Source organism: Lutzomyia longipalpis, chromosome 3 (assembly GCF_024334085.1).
Source record: "Lutzomyia longipalpis isolate SR_M1_2022 chromosome 3, ASM2433408v1".
NCBI classification, from domain to species: Eukaryota; Metazoa; Arthropoda; class Insecta; order Diptera; family Psychodidae; genus Lutzomyia; species Lutzomyia longipalpis.
In genome coordinates this window covers 22079821-22090725 of record NC_074709.1, presented here as the reverse complement: position 1 = coordinate 22090725, position 10905 = coordinate 22079821, and the positions used below count along the sequence as shown (strand labels likewise).

At 33.6% G+C, this 10905-nt stretch overlaps 2 protein-coding genes across 4 annotated transcripts; both read left to right on the top strand.

Moving 5' to 3' along the window:
• Window positions 1–1963, top strand: LOC129792306 (uncharacterized). The gene is made up of 3 exons (XM_055831215.1): window positions 1–278; window positions 1034–1208; window positions 1736–1963. The coding sequence occupies exons 1-3, from the start codon at window positions 1–3 to the stop codon at window positions 1961–1963; spliced, it is 681 nt and encodes a 226-aa protein (XP_055687190.1).
• Window positions 1964–2811: 848 nt separating this feature from the next.
• Window positions 2812–10761, top strand: LOC129792690 (MAPK-interacting and spindle-stabilizing protein-like). 3 transcript variants are annotated; one of them, XM_055832008.1, is made up of 3 exons: window positions 2812–2990; window positions 3442–3548; window positions 9597–10761. In XM_055832008.1, exons 2-3 carry the CDS (start codon window positions 3443–3445, stop codon window positions 9935–9937), a joined length of 447 nt encoding a protein of 148 aa, XP_055687983.1. In that variant the 5' UTR covers window positions 2812–2990; window position 3442; the 3' UTR covers window positions 9938–10761. The 3 variants fall into 3 exon arrangements, with proteins under 3 accessions (XP_055687983.1, XP_055687981.1, XP_055687982.1); XM_055832006.1 differs by lacking the exon at window positions 2812–2990 and adding an exon at window positions 3124–3378; XM_055832007.1 differs by lacking the exons at window positions 2812–2990; window positions 3442–3548 and adding an exon at window positions 3682–3838.
• Window positions 10762–10905: the final 144 nt, after the last annotated feature.

The window sequence follows — 10905 nt, the reverse complement described above, 5'->3', positions numbered from 1 at the left end:
ATGGATCACTCACCTCTCGCCATCGTCATTGAATGCAAAGTCCCCAAGGAGAAGATCCCGGAAGCGGTAGCGGTGTGTCTGCGGCTGAATGCGCGGCACACCATCCTGAACGTCGATCAAACCCTCCTCCATCGCCTGGATGCTCGTATCTGCGCCATGCGTCCACCGGAAGCCGGCGGCCGCGGCTCTCCGCGGCCGCGGCGACCTGATGCGCGACCACACTTTGTCGCACTCACGATTCACCCACTCCCGGACCCATCACGCACTACCAGTACACCGTCTCAATAGCCAAATATTCTCTGAATCCGTCTTTTGGGGATAGATTGTGTGAATTACAATTTTTTTTTCAGTGCATTCCGCACCTCGTGGTGTCCAGTTAAATGTGGGAAAAATGACTGAATGTGATTGTTCGTGTGTCCGTTATCAAATAAAGTTATTTTTAGTGGCACATCGATTAATTCACTCTCTCTCCCACTTCAAATCCATCCACATGCTCTCTCTCTGGCACACCTGCTCCCAGGAATTACAAATCCTGTACAAGGACTTGTCACACACCTCCGTGGATGGGACTACCCCACGAAATAAATTCAGCACGCGTACAATGTAGCGGTTAAGAGATACACGATAACCCACGCGACTTCCTGGCCGAATCATTGATCAGCAACGAGGACCGGATCCCATGGACCTGCCCACAGTGACTGACTCACTGAAACTGAATCCACGCAGCCAACGAAAGCTCCGCATGTCCTCATCAACTGCCAAAACCATCTTGCGCACATTCGCCCGAAAGCATCGCACCGAACCCCTTCCTTGACCATCTGGCGTCCCGAAGATATAACTTCTGGCACAAATCATTGCTCAATACTCGAGCTTTTCGGTGTCTTTACTTTATTTGAGAATTTTTTCAAAGAGGGGCTAAATTTTTTTTGTTCGGTATCCACCTTAAAGAAGATTTCCCCGAAGAGGGGATAATAGAACAAAAAATCCTCTTGTGTGGCTATAAAAGCATTCAAATTCTCAAAAACAACTTTAGTGTTGTATTAGCAATTCGTGAACGTAAAAATGAAATCTCTTTGTTTCTTATTCTCTTCGTCACCCTTTCTTGGGCCTCTGATATTGAGGATTGTGCTAAGGAAACAAAACTCTCCGACGAGGAGCTTGCTCGCTTTCAAAAGGATGACCTAACAAGCGAAGATCCCACTGCTCATGTAAGTTAGATGTTTTTTTTTTCTTTAATCCGGATTTTCCCTTTGTGATTCTTTCAAATTTTTGTTTAAAAAAAAATGACAAGGATTTTTAGAAAAATGTGAAAGAGTTTTAGGCAATGAAAAAATCTTTTATTAGACTTATGAAAGTTTCAAATTTTAGAATTTACTGAAAAGACATTTTTCCAGATAATACGAACGTCGTAGAAAATATTCTCACAACAATTAAATATGGTACTCAATTAGCCAAATATTTGATTAGGCAAATTCAAAGATTCTCAAAAAAATCATGATTAGAATATGAGCGTAATTTTTATTTTTCTTAAATACACAACAAATTTTTAATTGAATTAACTTGTATTATTGATCTGACTATTTTTTCTGTACTAACTATATTTAGTTTAAGTAAATACATAACAGAATAATATTAAAAAATCACTGCTCAAAGTATATCGAGAATTAATCATGTAACAAAAACTTTCTTACAATTATTTTGAATTAAAAAAATATATTTTTCTGATTTTTTTTAGTGTTTTGTGAAATGCTTGCTGGCAAAGAAGAATTTCTTCGATGATGCTGGTCTTCCTAAAAAGGAGGTGATTGCGCCCTATCTGAGAGGGTTAAATCCCGATAAGGATGTAAAAGAAATTATGGCAGATTGTCTTAAGCTTATTGCTGAAGACGGATTAGGTTCCTGCCTTACTACCTACATGCGCTACAGGTGTTCCATCCAGAAAGGCATCGTTGTTCTATCTTGAACAAATCTTCCAAAATTTTTTGTTGAATAATGTTCTTGTTTGATTGTCATTTAAATCAATAAAATTGAGAATATTTGCAAAATTGAAAGGTATTTTTGAGAGTCAACATTTACTTTTCGATGAATTATAAGAGGTCATCATTTAATCATTCTGGAGATTATGAGAAGCATTAATGTGAGAAAATTCTAAATAAATGAGTGAAAAAAATTGAAGAAAATTTTAATAAATTACATAAGTACATAAGTGGATTATATATAGGTACACATTAGCTAATTTTATTAGCGAATGCTTCACGATACTCTTATACGGTTCAAAATTCCCGCTCCGTAGTCGATAAAACTGAGCGACAAAATAGAAAGCTGATTAATTAATACATGTAGATTTTTCTACGTCATTTTATTACGTAAAAAATATGTATTATATACGGAGGGTAACTTACAATTCCTCCAGCTTCTTTGATCTCTCTGAATATGATCATTTTCAATGGAAAATCAGTTCTTGCTCAGTTCTTTCGGAATTGAATTAAGTTATAAGCTTTTTCTCCTCAATTTGATCTTCTTTAAGATTAAAATGCGAATAGCTATTTTCAGCTTAAATTAAGTATTTTTAGGCTTGAATTTACCTCTATTATGACTTGTATACTACTTTTTAGGTTTAAATTTAGTATTTTTAGCCTCTTTAGGATTAAAAACTTAAAGGTGTTTCAAAGGTGAATTATTAATAATGCTTTCTCAAACTCACAAAGAAAAAGAATAATTTTCTACGCCAAAGAACGTGTTAATGTAATTTAATACGATATGGTGTAATTTAAAAGCCCGATGCTGTCAACTTTTTGTTTTTATTCGCCTTATCATTGAATTTTGCTATACAAAAAAAAATGCTTTGCTCAGCTAGTTTCTAACCAGAAGCATTATAGTGCAAGTAGCATTTCGTATTCTCACATCAGTTACTGACTCATTGTGTGGGCGTCTACTTGGAGCAAATTCTTTTGAATCTCAGGAGAAAGGAACTCACAAAGTCTTAGGAGGTTAGTTTACCTTGAATTTACTCTTCAATACAATCTCACATGGGAAAACAGGTGGTATAATGCAAAAGAACTGGTTGTGATTCATGTCTTGGTCCAATGACGTAGTGGGGAATTTAATTTAATGATTTGAATTGCCCCGCATAAGACCCAACACTGCCATCCTCTTCGTATCTTGCTGAGAGAGACTTTTAGTGCTTCCTCACGCGCGACTTTGTCGAGATTGCTTCAGTGCAGTGTGCTTAAATTTTTTTCTTGCTAACAAAATGGGATTTTCTTCAAATTCTGATCAAGATTTTCACTATCCATTTCATTCACATGAGGATCATTTTGATTCTCATGAATTCGATGATAATTTCAAAGATCACGATGATTATCACAGTTCTTTTAGGTGATTTTTCTAACACTTCAACAAAAACTAAAGGAAAAACTAAAATTATTTCTTTGCTTCCAGGATGGATATCTTTATTCCAATTGTGGTGTGTTTTGTGATCTTTTTGCTGTGCACCCTCTGTGGAGTGTGTTGTCGGAAAAAACGCAACACCGGTGCGATATTTTCATGTAAGTAACTCCCACATCAATTTTTCCCATTTCCCTTCATTCCTCCATGAGATAGTGTTATCAGAAGCACGTCTGATAATTGCCAGCCACGAGGATTGTTCATAAAACTCTGTGAAAATCAACCAATTGAGTAGTATAAGAGTTTTCACCTCAGACAGTCACGATGTCTCCCTTCATGGCATTCCTCATCTCCGGATTAATCCTACTCCTGATTCCTCTCATTTGTTTCCTTACCTTTATGTGTCTACGAATCTACAAATTAAAACATCAACAGAGAACTGTCTATGGATGTGAGTAACCTATTGCCAAAAATTGCCCAATTATTCATGGAACGGGTTAAATTTTTAATCTAATTTTCTTCGAAACTCGTTGAATCTCCCTTATGGGGAATAAAAATGTGACTAATGTGAGATTTTCCAAGAGCATACATAGTAAATTCCAAGCAAATGCTTGACTTTTTATTAATTTATTATTTCGTGCATTATTACATTCCTATACATTTTCTCCTTATACAGAGAGTGATGATTGAACTGTATTCCCGTCAATAGGGGAAAATCCAAATTTTCTCTTCATTCACAACTCCATTTACAGCAGAGTCTAATTTCATTTTTACGCTTGGAATGCGTCATTGATGGTCAAACGTGTTCTCTGGGAATTCCATTGTACCGGCTCTAAAACCTGTATATAGCAAAATAGTTTATTTATACATATAGGTACATAGTAATGTGTGTATATATTCAAAAGTTTTGTTTATATTACCTTTCAATGTTTTTGCAGTAGCGTGTGTTTGATAAATCTAAGGGGATGTGTACTTGTGCAAAACAAAATTCTATTTATTTATTAAAATTCATTTTAATTGTTTAGTAGATTAGATAAGAAAGGCACAGTCCAGACAAAAAAAACTACATCATTTATTTCTATCATTGTAGGTATATAGCTTTTTCAAAATCGAGTTCTTACCGGTTTTAGAGTGCTCTTGTTCACTTTTAAATAATATTAGGGGAACGTGGCCCAATTGCGACCCCCTAAATTCTGTTTCAGAAGGATTGAAAAAAGTCATATTAAAATGAATTGAATCTTTCCAAGTTTGGTACCATTGGAAAGGTCATTTAATAGGCTAACTTTGTTCTATAGATGCAAACCTTCTAACTCTTACCTGTTCTGAGTAATAGTCGAATGAAAAAAAGGTGCTAAAATTGCACTTTTTCACCACGGTGTTCTAATTGCGACCCCCCGAGTGTTCTAATTGCGACCCCCTTTTTTTGGAGTAATTTGTGGATTTTTCACTAGTAGATCACTTTTATCACTACTATAAATAGGAAAAACGCCATGAATTACACGGAAAAGCCGGAAAATCAAGAATTTATTTTCAATTTTCCCCACATTTGTTTTGACATTTCACCCTCGAGGTGACTACACGGAATTTCACACACACAGACAATTGCGCACTCAGTGACGTAATTCGCAGAAAATCCACGAAAATTCTTCTGAGGAATGCGTAAATTACACTAACTGCACTCCCCTTGGGCTTCAGGAACATTTTCACTGCGAAAAAATTTTCAATAAACGTGAAAAAATATTGATTTTCCCGAAATCAAAACACAGCGCGGCTGTGTGAGAAAGACACTTCCACACCACTACACGCATGCGCGACAGGCTTTACCGTGGTGAGTGGTGGAAATAGACGGCCCGAATTGGAACATTTTGGGGGTCGCAATTAGGCCATTCTGCGTGTATTACATTTTCACTTAATTACTTAAAATACCTAAAATCTTTTAAAAAATTGTAAATCAAGTAATAATCTAGACCCTCTAAGCTACAGAAACGCGGCATAATATGAGACATAATAGTGGGAAAAAAACTCATATCAACTTAGTTTCTAAAATCAGAAAATGTCGACCAAGTGCTGAAAATGACTTTTGATTTTTAATTCATCCTGTTGTGTACCAAATTAATTTATTTTAGGCGCTAACATTACCTTACTATAATGTCTTCATAATGTAGTGAGACTAATTTTATAATATTTCGTCATTTACGAGAAAAAGGGGAGGTCGCAATTGGGCGGCGGTCCGAATTGGGCCACGTTCCCCTAGATAAGTTCGAAAACTACCTTCTAAATAAGCAGTTAACAAACCTATCAAAACTTATATAATTTATTAAAATCAGTTTTTAATGTCATTCCTAAATCTCTTTTGGAAGAAAAATTTTTCTTCAATTTTTTTCAAGAAACCTATACCAAAATATTTTTTTTCTAAATTGTAAAAGCTTTGGCTTTTAATTTAACAGCCAAGAAACGATAGCCTAAAATAAGGATTAGATTAGAATTTTTTTATTAATAGGTCGGTCATTCCACATACTTTAGACGATATTGCATATATCTCAGTTTCGTGAGGCAGATCTTATAAAATCTTTTTAGAATTATTTTTCAAAAATGATAGCCTAAGACTTAAAAATACCCTTATAAATATTTTCTACAAGAAAGCTTAAATATAGAAAATATTCATTCTTTAAAAAGTTAAAAAAAAAATGTTTGTCTTTTTTACATGGGTTCAGTTCTTAGTACCTACATAATCTAATCTAATCTAACTATTTCTATTATTTTTTTTTTCAAGATAATTAGTGATTTCAAAGCGAGAGAACTTAGCTGAGATTTTTTTTTTAATGTAAACATAAGCAATGTAAAATTATTCTTTAACTTGTTCCCTAACTATGATTCATTTATTGTCGTTCTTTCGTAAGTTCAACATGCCATAAGAACCATCCTAATCATTTCTCTTGTATAAATCGTACGTACTCAACGATTAGGTGTGGTGATCATTACCTTGTTCACTGCCACTCATTTGTACGCGATCGACATCAACTGAGTTGGCGGGACTTTTCCCATTTTATCGCACCGAAAATACGTGATAAGATAGTAGAGAGAGCTAAAGCTATATGAAATGAAAGCATAGAAAAACCTGGCAGTCTTTCAAGTATTTAGTGATAGTCAGTGAACAGTGTTACACAATTTTCTACTTCTCCGTGAGGAATTAGTTTAGCTTATACTGCAAAAGACACCGAAAGCACTAAAATGGAGTGGTGGGCCTGGACACTTATTGTCATACTCATTGTCCTGATATGTTCAGGAGTTTGCGAAGGAGGACGAAGATATCACAATCGAGGGGCAATTATTCATCCGAGTGAGTGAAAATTTCATATCATTTCATGATGATGTTAAAAAAATAAATTCATTGCGTAGTTTGTTTTATCCAAACTACCAAATAGTGATTTCAGGCTTCTTTGTGCAATACTGTAGTTTCACAACATTCCCACAATTTGCTCTGTATCCTGACAAATATAATATAGTGCTTACACTTTATCTTATCAATGTAAAATTTATTTCGAATGAAAAATTTTCATGACTCACCACGTTATGACGTTAATTAGATTGCGCGTCCCTGAATCTCATCCATTATTGCTTCTAAGGAGAGATTAAACTCTGAGCTAAACAAGATTAGATATAGTGATAAGTTCTCAAAGGAAAAAAAGTTAATGAATAACTTCACTTCCTGCTCGAATTTCTGCAGAGAAAATTTCCAAATTCCCATCGATCCTCTTTAGTTTATAACGTGGCGTGATTTGTGATGGAATGGACCTTCATTGTGATTGTAACTACGACAGTTGCCTTCTTTCTTTGCATCATTCTAACAGTGGCGTGTCTTTTTCTTGGGCAACATTATGCTGAAAAGAGGCGGAGGACGTTGTGTGAATGTTAGTGTACAGCAAAAATTTCTTTTCAGAAAATACTTTTGTAGAAACTCATAAGTCTTTTAAGGGAAATGTAACTTTGATAATAAATTCTCTCTATTTTATTTCGTTAGTTGTAGAGCTTTTCCTTAAGAACGTGTAACATTCTGGCATTGTATAAATAAATTGAATTTTAGGGTGTAAGAAAGATAATAATTCAAAATGCATTTTGTTTTCATAAAAAAATTATTTATAGGTAGTGTGGGTGGATTTCAAAAATGATGATCGTTACATTTTTTTAAAGATCCTATATTGTTTTTAAAAACAATTGAAGTTTTGACTTAACCCCCATAATGTATCGGAATTTTAGTGGGACAATTATCTTTAATTTTCTTTTAAAATTTAGATTATTGAAATTTTTTGTACTATAATTCTACATTTCACATTCTCTCTTATTTATATAAAAAAAAATTCATTCCCAAATCCCAATACATATGATGGACAGATTTGGGGGGCAATCTTTAACTTCTGAATGCAGAAATACTAAGCCTAAATGCTGGGGAGGAAGACTTAAGAATCAAAACTCCCTCTAGATTCAAATTAGCTCGTAAATGAATTAACTAATTTTAATAAATTAGACGTTGATTAATGGTTTTAAATAGTCCTAAAAATTATCTAGAGAATTGCAACTTCCAAAATAAACATAAAAATTACTGAGATTTTCATATTTGGGGTCGTTTTTGTCAAAAAAAATAGAATTCATTTCATAAAGAGTTATAGGGCATTTGCATTATTTTTTTTTAAATTGGTTTTTATGGTTTTTTTTCTCAAGACGTTTTAGCCGTTTGTACTATGAAAATTTCTTTCGTTCTTCATGTAATAGTTTAGCAGATTTTTTCCTGCTAAAAATTTCTCCGAATAAATGCTCAAACCCTGACTTAAACTCTTTTGTTATATGTTATGTAATTACGGAAATTACCCCATTCTTCCCTATTTCCCCAATGAAAATATCCAATCAAAGGGTTGTATTCAGCGGCCAAGAAATCCTTGAAATCTGAATAGGGTCCAAACCCTTTATTAATTTGAAATGTTTTTAGGAAGACTTTTCGTTTAAGATGATGCAGCAAATTAGCTGAATATCTTACACATTCTTTTCCATCTTGGAGTAATGACAATAAGTGGTACATTTATTGGCAAACAGATTAGATAAGATAACATACTTGTGAGACATGTTCATAAATATTCAGCCTAAAAATATAGTACATATAGTACATATAGTACATATAGATGGAATCTCTTTTGATGAGTCAGAAATACTTTGAGGGTGTATAATTGTTGTCATTGTTATCCCCTCAAAAAATCCCCTTTTGAGACTTTAATAAATTTTCTTACTGACGTCTTCGCATCCAAAATGTTCTGCCGATAAAAATTTTCCTGCTTCAAAGAGGAAGATTAGATAAAACAAAAGTATCAAAAATTGAGGGATTTCGCTTTCAATCAGTCACTAACGCGTCTAAGGTGAAGTAATATACGTAGTAAAAGTTGAAGAAAAAAATATATTTGTAAACTTATCATTTATTAAATCTTTGTGATGATGGAGTGGTGGCTGTATATGGTTGGAGCTTCTGTTTCCTTAATAATTCTATTCCTCTTCTTCGTCCTCATATTTTACGCTTTTCGAAGGGGAAGACCATGTAATTTTATTTTTATTTATTTATTTTCTTCTAAATTCGTTCGTGTTTGGTTTATTTTTCGAAATTTGTGTATTTTATGGAATTGTTTTTCGTGTTCAGTATCAATTTTTCAAAGCTCAAATGCGATTTGTGTTCGTTTTATATGTTTTATCACAATTCCACTCATCAATTTGATAAGACAACTGATTAGATATGCATAGGTTGTGCGACTAAAGTTGGGATTTTCTAAAAATTTGTTAAATTTCTTCACCGATTTTCTTTACTCTGTGGTAATATATTTTGAGTTTTCTGATGGATCTGTGGTGGATTTGTCTAGTAATTGTGGGATGTGTCGTTCTTCTCTGTGTTTTTGCTATACCAATAAAGAAGTGTTGTGATGCGAAAAGAACGACGAAATACCACTGTTAGTATTATTTATTAAGCATCGGAATACTGTTTAAATAGCAAGTGACGATAATTATAGAACACGGTGTATTCGATATAATGAATTTATGAAATTAAATCCACTAAAAATAACATTTTTAAGGTTTTCAATGGAAGATTTCTCCTAAGAAAAAAAATCTTAAAATCTAAGAAATGAATTAGTTTAAATAAATATTTAATCAGTCTTTAATAATTTTATTTTCAGCACCTGTTATCGTGACGTCTTCGACCCACACAACAGCCGCTGGACCCTACCCAGTTACTGTGGCTGTTCCCGCGGCGACGATACAGCAAACTTCAGCTCAGTACGGCCATCCAGGTGTCTACCCAATGCCTCAACCACAAACTGGCGGATATCCAGCCCCATATCCACCCACTCAGACCCAACAAGCGGCACCCTATCCTCCAGCTTCCACTGCAGGAGGAAGTATGCCCATGCCAGGAGGTAATCCCTCAGCGATGAATCCACCTTCATATGACCAAGTTGTAGGCAATGATGCATACCAAAAGCAAGCACCATACAATCCTGGCTATAATGCGAACTAGATGAGCATAATGCGTTCACAGGTGAGAAGAAATGGACAAATGTTTCTATTCTCTCACTGAAAGTGACTTCGAAGGCTAAATCAGTGGCTTAATGTTGTTTCAATGGTATTTCTCCGCATTTCTCCACAACTTATGTGACCATATACAATAAAATATGTTAAACCTATTTCTTCCTGTTAACTTAAAAAAAGAGAAAAATAAACAATACCAACTTTACCTTTAGAAATTCATTATGAATTTTTAACAATTTAGAACCAAATGAGATTTTCTTCCTATTGAAATGAAACGCAAAACAATCTTTCTATGGGGAGAATTTTGTAGTATTTTCCTGAATGAAAACCAGAGAAATATTTTATAAATCGCAGTTTATAACAATAATAAAAATTTAAAAGAAAAAAAAACAAAAAAGGGTGTGTGGTGATTTTTAGTGGGCACATCCCAGAGTGATAATTTATTTTTTACCTACCATTTATATCTTAATTTTAAGCATTAAATATTTTACTCTAATCAAAAGTCTAAATATAGCTTTAAATTAGAGAGAATCATTGGCATTATTTGAGGCTAAAAAACATTTTATATACATATTTTTTCATTTTATTTTTGAGCCTCTTTGAAAATTTTAGAAATCCATAAATTTTAACGATTTTAAACACGATAAAATGTTTGTGAATTTACACAAATATAGCCATATAAGTTACATATAACTGAATTTAATAGTCAGTTTAGGATTCAAATTTATTTTTTAAGTTATGTAATCCAAGAGAGTTTGCTGTGTGCAAGAGTATTTTCTGAAATTTAATAAATAAATTCTTATTCACGTAAAATTGTTTTTTTTTAATATATTTTTTTAAGCTGAAAGTGAAAGAAAAAAGTTTTAGAAAGTTCTTGTCCGTCCGGTTTTCCTCAGGGGGAAATTCTTCTTCAACCATTAAGTCAAAGAGGAAAATTAATTAAAAATAAGACTAAAA